The 13013-nt window shown below is 34.8% G+C and overlaps 2 protein-coding genes and 1 long non-coding RNA gene across 3 annotated transcripts in view; 1 reads left to right on the forward strand and 2 right to left on the reverse strand.

Moving 5' to 3' along the window:
* GEFmeso (Guanine nucleotide exchange factor in mesoderm) overlaps positions 1-946 on the reverse strand; it is a 75026-nt gene extending 74080 nt beyond the window's left edge. Inside the window, exon 1 of the mRNA XM_069058531.1 lies at positions 670-946. Coding sequence (XP_068914632.1) covers positions 670-718 — 49 coding nt within the window. The 5' untranslated portion in view covers positions 719-946. The remainder of the gene's footprint in view (positions 1-669) is intronic.
* A 5986-nt stretch (positions 947-6932) lies between these two features.
* On the reverse strand, positions 6933-10733 carry LOC138126919 (uncharacterized). Its single transcript, XM_069042741.1, has 5 exons — positions 10432-10733; positions 10164-10375; positions 9936-10110; positions 9799-9882; positions 6933-9743 (listed from the first exon to the last, which is right to left on the reverse strand). Exons 1-5 carry the CDS (start codon positions 10447-10449, stop codon positions 8430-8432), a joined length of 1803 nt encoding a protein of 600 aa, XP_068898842.1. The 5' UTR covers positions 10450-10733; the 3' UTR covers positions 6933-8429.
* On the forward strand, positions 10490-11369 carry LOC138126927 (uncharacterized). Its single transcript, XR_011158006.1, has 2 exons — positions 10490-10630; positions 10695-11369. It is a non-coding gene; the product is annotated as an uncharacterized lncRNA (long non-coding RNA).
* The last annotated feature ends 1644 nt before the right edge of the window (positions 11370-13013 follow it).

Genomic DNA, 13013 nt, shown 5'->3' on the forward strand with positions numbered 1-13013 from the left:
TGGGTTAATTAATCAGTAAAATGACTAATTTTGCACCAGATTATTCTGTTTGGGACAAATTCTATAATTTACTCTAACTCTCAACAAATTTACCAAAATAATTACCAAGCAAGTATGCATAATTATTATACAAATTTTAAAAATATATCACTTTTAACGTTTAGCTAAATTCAAAACACAACATTGAGAACACAGTGAACAGAGCAACATTCCCTATTGTGCTTTTCACAGAAACATGTGTTAGGTACATAGGAACGCAGAATATTATTTATAATGTTTTCCAAACAAGCTTACATTTACGCTAATCTAAATTAGTATGTTTTAATAGACATAAAAACACTTGATTAACGCATATACAATAGACAATAAAGTTTCACAGTCATAGTTTACACTATAAAATTTGAAGATTTTAATTAGCCGGTGAAGTTATGCCGAACCGACTTCACTTCATTATCAACACAAAATACATTTCTTTTGCGCTGTCACTCACATCTGATCGAATAGCAACAATAGAATATGTGTAAGACACAACATAATAACCGAAGTACGAAATGATAAATAATTAAAATGACTCTAAGGAAATAAAGAGATTGGTTGTCAAGTCCGGGAGCAAGAATCGCAAAAGAAAAACATGAATTACCCCCGTCAACCCCTTAGTTTAGCACTCACCGAAGAAATTTTCCCAGGTGTCATCATCGCTGCGGTCCGAGTCGCTCATATTTGAGAAACGACAACGATGTCAATCACTGCAAACAGTCACATTTCTATCACAGATCGTCTATGATCTCGCAACAACACGGAAATCGGCGTTTGTAAACATCTACCGCCTCCAAGAAAACGTGACTCGGACAATCGAGCACGAGATTCTAGCGGCGACCACCGCAGCGACTGCTCCGCAAGTAAATGCGGACGAAAAGGCGCGCGCACTGCTCCATTCTTCTCGGGCGGAGCGCCAGGGCCGGAGGTTCGGATAGAAATGGGGCGAACGCCCCATATTTCTGAAAATGTGCCAGGGAGCGAGGGTCCCGCAGAGGAGAGTTGAGGTCACTGTTGGCGAAAAAGGTGGCGAGGTTCGGGTGAGGTCGTGGTGTGGGTCGATGAGGTCGGGGCACACGCTGGTACGGCCCTGGTCTGTGTGGGTGACGCATACAGTCGAACACTTGAAGTAAAGGGTATCCACCTTAATCTTATTATTACTTTTCTTGGTCGTCGCGTCAAATTGCTGTTTCCTCATTAATGAGTTTATAATACGATGTGACCCCAACAATACAATTATGCTGCGGGCTATTAATAAGGGGATTAAATTACGACAAACGGCGCGCCCTTTATCACTTTCATTTTTTTCTGTTTAACTTTATGTCACTGCATTATCAGTTGTTAATGTAACTCAACGCATTTTGCTATCAGCAAAATTAAATTAGCGTGCATTTGCAGCAGGAATTTTTTGACACCGTACCAATGATGAAGTGTTTATACTTTACCAAAAAACAAAATGTTGGGTCCGTGAAAATTAAGAAATATCAAATTTGCAGCGTACATACATGTAATATAGTAACTAAGTGTAAAGAAGAACTGTAACTAAGATAGAAAGTATCGACGAATATTCTATTCAACATTCAACAGGTTCCGCAGGTAGGGTAAGAAGTACATATATAATTTAAGTTTGATAGATTGTTTTTTGTATTGGGCTGCTATAAGGTGGCGTAATTACTACCTTTTCTTTTAAGGAAGTTGAGAATATAATTCTGTGAAAAGAATTCATGTAAATCGTCAACGCTTAGGTTATAAAAGTATCTTTTAATCTTTTTGGATCCATATAAATCTGAGTAGCAAAAACATCATTGTGAAAAAAATTAAATAATGAAATCTGTGCCGATCAAGTAGTTTATTAAAAGGGAAGGTGTTGCAAAGAGAGTTTAAATGTGATCGTTAACTTCATGTGTGCCTTCACCAGTGTAACTGGATATGAAATTAAAAAAAAAAATAATATCGACATCTGACTAATTTTTGGTAATATGAAAAATGTGGAAAAAGAAAATTTGGATTTCACATCTACCAACGTTGCGGGCGTGCGGCTGTGGGAGTTGAACCAGAAGAGATCGCTGGAAGTTCACAAAATTTTGCATAACTGTAGAAATATATTAAGAAGATTTGTTGCTTTAAATCCTTTACAAGAACTGTCATATTAAATGAGAACAAGTGTTGAAGAAGTCTCTCGTGAAATAAAGAGTTAGCATGGGGGATACATTTTGCATTTTATATTATAATATTCTGTCAATAGACAAATAAATTATTAGTGTTAGAATTTGTTTGCAAATCCTAAACGGGTCGATGAAACGATGAAAGAAGAATTAATGCAGTGAGTTTTCACGAGTAGAGATTTAGTTAACAAAGTTGTGTTGTAAATTCCTTCCTTCCTGAAGATTAATTTAAAATGTTTTATTTATTTCATTTGTTTGCGATTATAACTTTTTAAAATTCACGACTAAAACTAAGTAAGAACATTTTCATTTAAAAATGTTAGAAACATGTGTGACAACTAATTAACCTTACTCGTATTGTTAATATTTAAAAAAAAACTAACTGTCTTGCGCACAGCTTTATATTTCAACTGAATAATGTAACTAGAATTGAATAATATGTACGGGATGGGGCATCGTATGTATACGCGCACGCGAGAAATCGCGACTTCTAATTAAATTAAATTGTTGAAATTTTATATACCTAACTAATTATTGATAAGATATATTTGAGAATTTTAAAAAAAAATTTTGTTGATAAATAAGGTCGTAACAGTTTTATTAGTTTTCTGAAATTAACTGTTAATTTACCTATAAAGTTTTTAAACTAAATGAATCTGTATCTGCTAGCGCATCAAACCCTGGTGGCACAATTACAAATTTTGACTTGGTTAGCTAAATAATTCGCTTTTTTATTTAAACGCAAACCAGACGCCTGATTTATGGCACAATGGTATAATTTCCCAACAAAAGGTATTGCCGACCGTTTTAAACCTTTTTGCCTTAAAATTAACAGTTTCCATTGTCACCTAAATTAACGACAGCACAAATAGCAGGTCATAAATAAAAATGATTTTGAAAGTTGAAATGTAAAACTGCGTTTAATTCAAAATATAATTGGTGTTTTTTTCCGCTGATTTCGTAAATAATTATAGGAAGTCAATCTGGGTAGGTTAGTATAAAAATCAGAATTTGACTTTTTTGTTGAAATTTACATATTTTTTTGGCATTGTTTGTAAGTGAAAAATTATCAAAAAATTATGAAATCTACCTTACCTTACCTTACCTTGCCAGGTAAGTGTGAAAATTTTCGACAATTTTATTTAATTAGAAGTCGCGATTTCTCGCGTGCGCGTATACGATGTCCCATCCTGTATACAAACTTAAAGGTGGGTATTGAACGCATTTTTGTGTAACATTCATTAGAGTAAATTTTTTTGCAAAGCAAATTTTCAATAATATTTACTGCCGTGTTAATTGCAGCATGATCCTGTTGGATTACCCATTCTGTACCTCCCATAACGTCGTCAACTTTAACCTCGCCTTTTTTTGTCTTTTTTTAATATACGAAGTCGTTTATATTTTTCTGCAGTTTGTTTTTCGTGTATGACTAAATGCTTTAGAAGAGAGTGCTCGGCGTACCATTACACCTCTTTCTCCATTGTGACATCTCGAGAAAACCTCATTTTCTTTTCTTAATTCGTAAAAATGGAATGAAAAACTATTTGGACCATCCAAACAAATAGTATGTATTTAACATTACTAGCATGGTAAAAAGGGTTTTTACTGGCGACAGAAGGATGTGACTGGAGAGCCGAAGGCGAGCCAGTCACCTTCTGAAGCCAGTAAAACCCGTTACCATGCGTGTATTGTTGAATATTTTATTTGTTCCTCCCTTGTAAATAGTTATACAAACTATTAAAAATTCCGATATTTGAAAAAAAAATCGTATGAGCTTTACACGTATTGCTTTGGAAACACACATCACTCATATGAGCACGGGCTAGCCGGTAAAATTTTACACGCTTGCTAGTATCATTTTACATGCTAGCCAGTTAAGAGACATTTTCAAGGTGAATACAGTGACTTGATAAACTGATGTTTACAAGTAGGGAACAAATAAATCTCTTTTCGTTAGTAAAAATTCTACTTTTCCAGTCCGGTGCTTATGGTTCCTGGCAAGATTCAGTCTAGCTTTATAGTGGCGAGCTTCAAATTATTTTTTAATTACCTTGTGAACAGTTCCCACACTTGCAAACGTTTTGCTCAATTTGTCTTTTTATAAGTAAAAAATTTAACGTTCTACGAAAAATAGCTCTTCTTCCTGTTTTCCGAAGAGTAATCGTAGGTCCTCCTCTATAATGTTTTCTACATTCTTAACAAGATTGTTAATAACGCGAGGAACTAAATAGATTTTTGCAGCAATGTATCTGGTCGAGTATTCTGTATACTTCTTTCTTCAACGACTTATTCTTATTTCTTCGATAAAAAGCCGTTTTGCACTTCTTATTTTGGTTAATATTTGTCACAAATAGTAAAAAACAGTCTACTGTTTGCTAATATCCAATATTTTGTTTTCAAAATACATAGTTATTTGTGTATCAAGGCCAGACTCAAACGAAAAGATGTACATCTTTTCGTCCGAGTCTGGGTTTTCTAGTCGAGGCGCAGCCGAGACTTGAAAACAGGTGAGAACAAAAGGCGCTTTTTGGCGGAGGTGCACATTAAATTTTTTAGCCGACCGCACGAACTACAAAGCAAAAGACATTGGAAAAATCACAAATTTATTTTGTATCTACTTTTTTCAAATATGTAGATACATTTATTAATATGTACTATTCCGGACACGGAATCTTGGCCAACATTTTTTAGACATTTCTAAAAAGATGATGTAAACCAGCCATTAGTGTCATTAATAAATGTCAATTATTAAAAATCACTTGGAAGTTTTTCTTGTGACATCAAAAAAGCAGGGAAATAGCATTATCGAGTCAAAAGTTGGGTTATATTCAATAAAGGCCAGTTTACACATATTTGTCAGTTAAATGTCAGTTATGGCCAAGATTCCGTGTCCGGAATAGTACATATTAGCAATTTTTTATAGTATTTTTTATCAGCTTGCCAACAAAAGGAGAAATTTACTATTTGCAATACAATTACTTATTTACATAATTTATGATGACAGGACAATTATTGCTATGTCCGACAGCACATTAGTCATTAGACATCAAGACCCCAAGAAATAAAAAAAAATATATTTTGGTTTTGAATTTTGATCCACCTTCGTGGTGTTATACCTATTACATATACATTTTAAGTACCTACCCAATATTTTTCTTTTTTTTTTAGCTTTATTTTCTTAAAAAATATAATTCCAACTTCCATTACCAATTATGTGCGTAAATGCAGGTACACCGCCAGTAATTAATTGAAAGTTGTTAATATGTCTGCTGTTATGAAAGGTAAAAAAAAATCACGAAGTTGATTTATTAGCTTCCGTATTTAGTTTCATCTCATTTAATGCTGCTTTGTACATTCAGAATTGTTACATAATGATTGGTAGGTAATTACTATTATTAATTATAAAAAATCTGAATAATAATCAGAAGGTCCCTGTTAATACACAACGAGAATAAACAGCTTCCTACTTATAATTTTACTTCGTACATATAATTTAAAATATGATCTAAAATTTCATCATCAAACCGCTTTTTAAAGTTTTTACGATGTCCGTTTCTTAACGTTCATAAAACATCTGTTTTGTCAGTTAAATTTCTTTTAATTGTTTTACACGCACATGCTTCGCATCAGAAGGTACAAACATTTTTATAAGTTAACAAGTTAAGTGCAATTTATAAGAAATTATTTTATTTAAAATAATTATATTAAATTAATACCTTTTGTCTTAGTTTAAAACCGAAATATCGACATGATCATTATTGACACCATTGTATAGTATGTTACTATTCAAGTTATTCAAAAAATCAACACCGAAGTTGAAGCAAACGCACTTGAGTACATACCTAGTCCTCAATCCATAATGTAGATTGAAAGCATTAAACAGAACATTTTTTCCAAAACTAATAGCTGATGGTAACTGTTAAATTTGGAAAAAGAGAAGAAGTTTGCCGTGAACTTCATCATAGTTAATAAGTAAATATACCTACACATTCTATTAATTTGGCGAACAAACACAATGCAAAGAAAGTATACAGACATAACTTACGTCATGTTTGTAACATAACTTTATAACATTTATTTTTTCTCCGCCGTTAATGATTATTAAATACACTTCTTAAAACTAATAATAGTTTATTAAAGAACGAGTTTTATAAGGGTTGATTTGGCGCACGAGTCCCAAGTGTAGAAAACAAGCCGTAGGGGAGTTTTCTATGGGACGAGTGCGCCAATGCCCTTATAAAGCGAGTTTTTTATGTAATTTTTTAGAATTTGCACTTGCTTTAATTTTTAAATAAAAAAATTAAATTTTCAAATTAGTTGGTAATTCAAGGTAACGGATGCAACTATATCTGCAAAAGATGTTAAAAAGTAGAGTTTGAACATTAATATTGGAAGTTTTTTGGTGTAAATGACAATAATACACTAGAATATTGATCAAAATTTTCTTAGAGATCTATTAAATGTAAACCACGAGTGCTTTAATAGATAGCCATAAACGACTCCAAATTGAATACAATAATAGACCTATTAGAGACACAAATTCTAAAAAGTTTTATTAAATTACAATTTTATATTCTCGTAAGCTGCAACTGATTTGTTCAAGGATTATTACTAATTGTACGAAAAAATTATGACGCAATCGTCATATGTAAACGACAATTAAAAAAAAATCGGCTCTTATTGTTTAAAATTATCATACCACCGAAAAGGCTAAAAATAAAACAGCAGATGTATGGATAAATATTTCTATTCTTTGTAACTAGGGGGCTAATTCGATAGGTACACTAATCAGACTGATTACATTTATATACATAAAATGTTTCTAAATTGGGAATGACATGAAAAATTTGATTAAACAATTCGACGATCAATTTCGCTTTCAACTAAAAATTAATTCACAACCTCTTAAACAAGATATTTTAACTGACCGATCAATGAAGTTACAGAGATCAGTGTCCCAGCAATTTTACATTTGCAAATCACATATTGCTCCGTAATTTTGATTTAGTGCAAAAAAAATTTGAGCGAGGAGTATTTAAAATTATTAGGAATACTCTTTGAACTAAATTCATAGCAGAGTATTTGTGTGCTTGGAACGGGTGAATGTTTGTACTTTTCGCTACTGTTATGTTTCTTTCATGCCACTCTCATTTAATCACTTAGCTACAACATAAAACATCACGAAACACACTAAAACTTATATTACAGTCGACATATAAAGTCGGAAAATAATTAAAGCATTTGGTCAGGTAACTCATCATGTAGTGTGATAGGAGTTTCCTCTACTATTCTATTTTAAAATCTCACATACATTGTAAATCACAGCTTATCATATGAACTATAACATTAATAAAAGTGAAACGTTTCGGCGTTCACAACTTCATTGAAGGGTTTTCAAAAAATTTGGCAACTACTGCGATCACAAATTTGAAATTTTGGACGCCCGAAACGATGAAAAATTAAGAAAAGCTCGAATTTGTGTGGCACCACTTCTGATTAACTTTCGCTGAATTTCTGATGCCAAGTCTCGTCCGACTTCCAAGGTGAGTGACATCGATGAGATTAATCAAAAGTCGTCAAACGATAACAATGTTGACATATTGTAAACGATTTCCACACTGTTTACTGGTTTCGGTCAGAACAGACAGAACCACCGGAGCCTTAACAAAATGTTAAGACTATTTATCGGCAGACATAACTTTACCATTAATAACATTTTTACGGTTGTTGCATGAAGCACAGTTGCTGAAGAGTGTGTAATTGTTTACTAAACAAATCCAGCCGTGGTATTATTTCGCAAATTTGCTGCAACTCAATCACAGGGTAATAATAATGTTATGGCATGATCGCGTAATCTCGTGGCACTAAAAACAAGAATGGGAGTACTCACTCAAATAATTTGTCACAAAACCAGTAGTCTTAAGCGGAACTTTCGCACCTGATATATTTGAGAATAACAATTCGTAAGTCCTGATTATGTTTTTTTTAATTGCCTACGATATTAATCATGCTCATCCAAAAATATTTAAAAACTGTGAAGTTCTGCTTCTCCAGTTCCGATACTTCCGACTAATTTTTACGGATCACATTCGAGTTCCACACTACTTAAAAATATATCCTAATTTGTAATGACATTTAACTTGACTCATTGCACTCATGTAAAAGACGAATAAATTAACACAAAGTATAAATTTAATGGTTAAAGCCATAATGTGTGAAGTAATTTAACTAGATCTCTGTCTCCGTATGCGAGTTGCTCCTCGAGCTGTTAGTTTCTGTACGATCGCCTTCATTTTCCCTGTAGTTCTGATATTTCAACTTGCCGATTTCCACAGTTTTCAAAAATTCGCTTTCCCCGAAGAGAAATCTCTTAACGTGCTCTTCCATCTCCGCGTACTTTATCTTATCCACACCGGGCAAATTGGGCTTCTTTCCGCCGATCAGCGGCTCCGATTGGGAGTTTTCTGAACTACTGTTCTCGTTCTCCAAGTTACTGTTCTGTATCCAGTCCGCTACTCTCTGCCGATTGTGCGTGGAGTTATCGCTGATGATGGAGATATTCTTCAAGTCTTCGCTCGAGCAAGACTCCGTGCGCGACGCCTCGTGCGTCGTCGGGGTCTCTTCGTGTTTGATTTTGTGGTGGCGCTTGTACAAGACGGGCGCCACGTTGTTGTGAGCGTTGTCGAGCAGGATGTTTCTGGTACCCGTTTGCACTCTCATCGAGCAGTATCTGGGGCCTTTCAAGTTTTCGGAAGAACCATTTTTGGCACTGGTCTCGTCGGACTCAGACTTATCTTTGTTGTTTTCGACTTCGTAAGTTGGCGAGGTTTTGGTGCACAGACGGTGGTGTTCCACTTTCACTCCTAATTTCGGAGATTTTGCGTTTTTAACTCGAGGAGCTTCGTTTATACTAAAAAAATTTATATCAGGTTGGGACTTTACCTCAGGGTTCGATAAATTATTGTTTGGTTGAGTGACTAAAGGGCTGTTTGATTCTACATGTGGAGTTTCATCGGTTAGAAAGTTATTGGGCTGTACTTTAACGATATTGTTTCCGTTGGTTTGAGCAGTGTCTGTAGATTCATTGGGGTAGATCGGTACCTTTTTAGGCGGCTCTTGCTTTACTAATTTCATTCTCTGGGGGCTCTGTGGTAGATTCTCGTTACACCTAAGACACAATACGTTCTTGTAATCTCCCGTCTGGGTCCCTACAGTGTAGTGCGATATTTCACAAACTATGTTCAATTTTTTTGAACAAGTACACGTATCGCAATGCTTAGCGAAAGCTTTCTCTTTCTGACGCTCTTCTAAGACTTTCGCCATTATTGCCGCTGATACTATGTCAACTGCAGGCGATTCCACCTCAGATTCTACTTTCCTGTCTGGTTTGGGGGACTTAGGAACTGAGTATACCATTGCGGTAGGCGGAAATGTAGGAATGGGCACTTTAATACTTTTCATTTCATAAGAAACCTTTTTTTCCTCAGGTTTTCGTTTATTTGTCATGTGAGAAGACACTTGTACTTGTACTTCCTGGGGTAACTACAATAAAAAATATTTCATACCTGACAACACCTTTCCCACAATGTATACTCACAGAATCAAATTTATGAGCTACAAAATTGCTTTGTTTACACTGAAGAAACTGTATTGCTAGAGAAACATCGTTCTTGTACCTCTCCTACAAAACACAAATTTATTCACCTATTACAAACTAGACCATATTAAACCCACATTGTCTTCAGTCAACTTCTTAACAGCATAATTGGCTTCTGCCAGTTTTTGGGATAAAACCGCCACATCTTTAGTTAACGTAGTTTTTTCCGTTTCACAAACATCCACTAATTTTAGCAGCTTATCTTCTAATCCTTGGTTTACTCTTTGGACTCGTCTATGTGCATCATACAACCTTAAATCATTAATCTGGGTGTCAGCTTAAGGCTTCATTATCTGATTAATTACCTCTTATATTTGTCCTGCCATGTGAGCAGTTCTTCCCTGAGCGCAACCAACTCTCCACTGGGAAATTTGTTAGCTTCATTCAAAAAATTTGTCTCCATTGTGACAATATGATTCTCGCGTTCGACCAATTTCTGTTTCAGATTTTCGATTTCAACGTGTAAATGTACATCATGGTCACTTGCCACACATTTTTTGCACATGCAACCACATTCCTGTAAGGCATTTAAAAATCATTTTTAAAGACCAAGGCGTGAAATTGTATTCCTACCTTGCACTTGTTGACCATGTTGGCGAAAAAATTAACAATGAAGCATACGTAGTTAGTGTGGACAATGAGTTTATGACGAGCGTTGGCCTAAGGTGATAAGAAGGAATTCCCAGTGAACACTGATGTAAACTTTCTACTAGGAAGAACCTGACGTAATTATGTTACGAAAGTTGATGGCACACAAATTAATTAATAAAAAGCAAGTATTATTGAACACTGCGCGATGGAATTGTATTAACAGTAATTTACAATAATGTTTTTAGCACGCACCAACTAAAGTACACAATTCGACAGCTGTTCACAAACGTCACTGTCAAATCACTCAAATAATAGTTGTCAAAAGTAGAATTCGCTAATCGTGAAAAGGAAAGTTCTGTAAAAATACATGTTCCATCAGCAGCGACATCTTACGTTTTGATTGGTGAATTAAAACACCGTCATTTTGAATTATGTGGATTTAATTAAACACTAATTGCAAGATATCAACTAAAACATACTTAACATGCATTTAAATTATCAAAATAAGGTAATTGTTCACTTTAACTACTTCTGGAATTTTCGCGTTTTTTCTAGCTAGACAGAAGGGCGTCCTCCTAGATCGTGTCCCACCATTCAAACCTTGTGCAAATGCCTTTTTTTCTCTGTTGTTGTGTTTCAAGGTCGCGTCAAGGTCGCGCCAAGTCTTAGTATAACTAAAGGGTAAGGAAAATTTTCAACGATGTAGGAGGACGCCCTGAAAAAACGGGAAAATTCAGAAGTAGTTAAAGTGAACAATGACCCAATAGCTATTTATGTAACCAGTTAGGAAATGCGTTATTTTGTGTAACGAGTGGAATATTTGCGGGACGAGCGCAGCGAGATCCCGCAAAATCACACGAGTTACACAAAATTGCATTTCTTAACGTGTTACATACAAGATTTGTTCTAATTTTTAAAAATATTAATTAATTGAATAAAAAAAATCATTAGATGTAAGTATTGATAACATAACTACATAACATTTTTGATTTACAATGCAAAAATTTCCGATAATAATGCGGAATCTGGAAAAGTGCCCCGAATGCTTGCAGCGTTTCCACGTTGAATAGCAAGGGAAATCCTCTCGAAAAGGAATTTCTTTGATTTTGAATCGCCTGATTCCGCAATAAGTCGGTTTCCGATGACATTAATGAAATCGATGGCTTCTTTGCACCAAGGGCCTAAAGTTTCAAAGGCTAAACCTTTAAATATGTAATTTGACAAAATAATTGAACTATATTTGCTATGTTTGCGTTTGCAAGCCATTTCAGCGGCAAAACCTGAAACTTCAGAAGTTTTCAAAACGTAACTATCTGTGTGTATCTACAATAGTAACGTCCCAAACTAAAAGTTGAGCTTTAATTCATGGTACTAAAGTCATCCCATCTGGGCGTTTTGCATCATCCCGAGACAGTCCGTTTGGTTCTAAAGTTGAATTAACAAGACCGGTTGATAATAGAATTAATTTCACTGTGTCTGGAAAATCTACCACTGCTTTTTGAACAACTTAGACCGTAAATACCAATTTCGTCAACTTTCGCATTGCATTTGCAAATATGAGGTGTACAAAGATTACAACCCAATCTTAAACCAATACAAACTTGGAAGGAGGTGTTATCTAAAAGAGTATCTACCAATATTAGGAGAAGGTACTATCGCGGCCATCCAAAAGTGAACGTTTTTTTTTTTATAGTTTGATATTTACTTTAAATCATAGGCGTCCTAAAATGTCAAAGTTTGACACTAGCGATAAAAAATTTATTGAAACTATTTTTTTTAAATGCCACATCTCTCTCCGATGCAGACAGCTAGGGCTATTGCAAAGCTAGAAGAAAATTGGGTCGTTGGCTGCTGTGGCGAGAGAATTACATTGCAGTAAGACTTGCATCTTGCATCTTCAATATAAAGAGGGGTTGTCAAGAAAACAGGCTTGAGAGGCCAATGCGAATAGGTGTTGGAAAGGTTTCTTTACTAAAGTTTACTTTCACTTTAATAATGTATTAATTACTTCTCAGTCTCATTTTTATTATTACAACTTTTTGTTATTAAAATAGTAACGCCTGCTGCACGAACGCCAATGAATACAGCCTGATTTAATCTAACGAAAAATACGGAAATTTTCGCAAGCTATCGTTCATTTTTGGATGGCCGCGATTGTACACTTGCGGCCGTTGAAAACTCAGACACTTTGACAACGCCAAACTTTTAGCTTTGTAAATGGTATTGAAAGTGACGTTTCTCAAAATGTCACTCAAACATTACCCACATTAATTTCTCTCGCAATGGCTCTTATACTCACACCGTCGCTCAGTCAAACACATTTTTGCAAATCAGATAATTGCGGCATTTCAAAAGTTACACGCGATTCTGACCTAATATGTCAAATACTGACACTGACTTTATAATCTTTGATGAAAATCCTGTTTACGCTAATCAAATTTCGGAATTTATACAGAGTGTTTAAATCTTTCCTGTCCGAGATTTCAACAGCCGCAACTGTACCTATTGCATTCAACCAAGATCCTGATTCTCTGCATTGCAAAGCCTTAAAGTGAGCCAAGTCT

The sequence above is a fragment of the Tenebrio molitor genome, chromosome 1 (genome assembly GCF_963966145.1).
Source record: "Tenebrio molitor chromosome 1, icTenMoli1.1, whole genome shotgun sequence".
In the NCBI taxonomy this organism is placed as follows: domain Eukaryota; kingdom Metazoa; phylum Arthropoda; class Insecta; order Coleoptera; family Tenebrionidae; genus Tenebrio; species Tenebrio molitor.

Coding starts and splice junctions, on each gene's coding strand:
- LOC138126919 (XM_069042741.1), bottom strand. Junction 10,111..10,163: donor TGGCAGGACAAATATAAGAG/GTAATTAATCAG, acceptor TAATGATTTAAG/GTTGTATGATGCACATAGAC. Junction 9,744..9,798: donor TAGCTCATAAATTTGATTCT/GTGAGTATACAT, acceptor TTTTTATTGTAG/TTACCCCAGGAAGTACAAGT.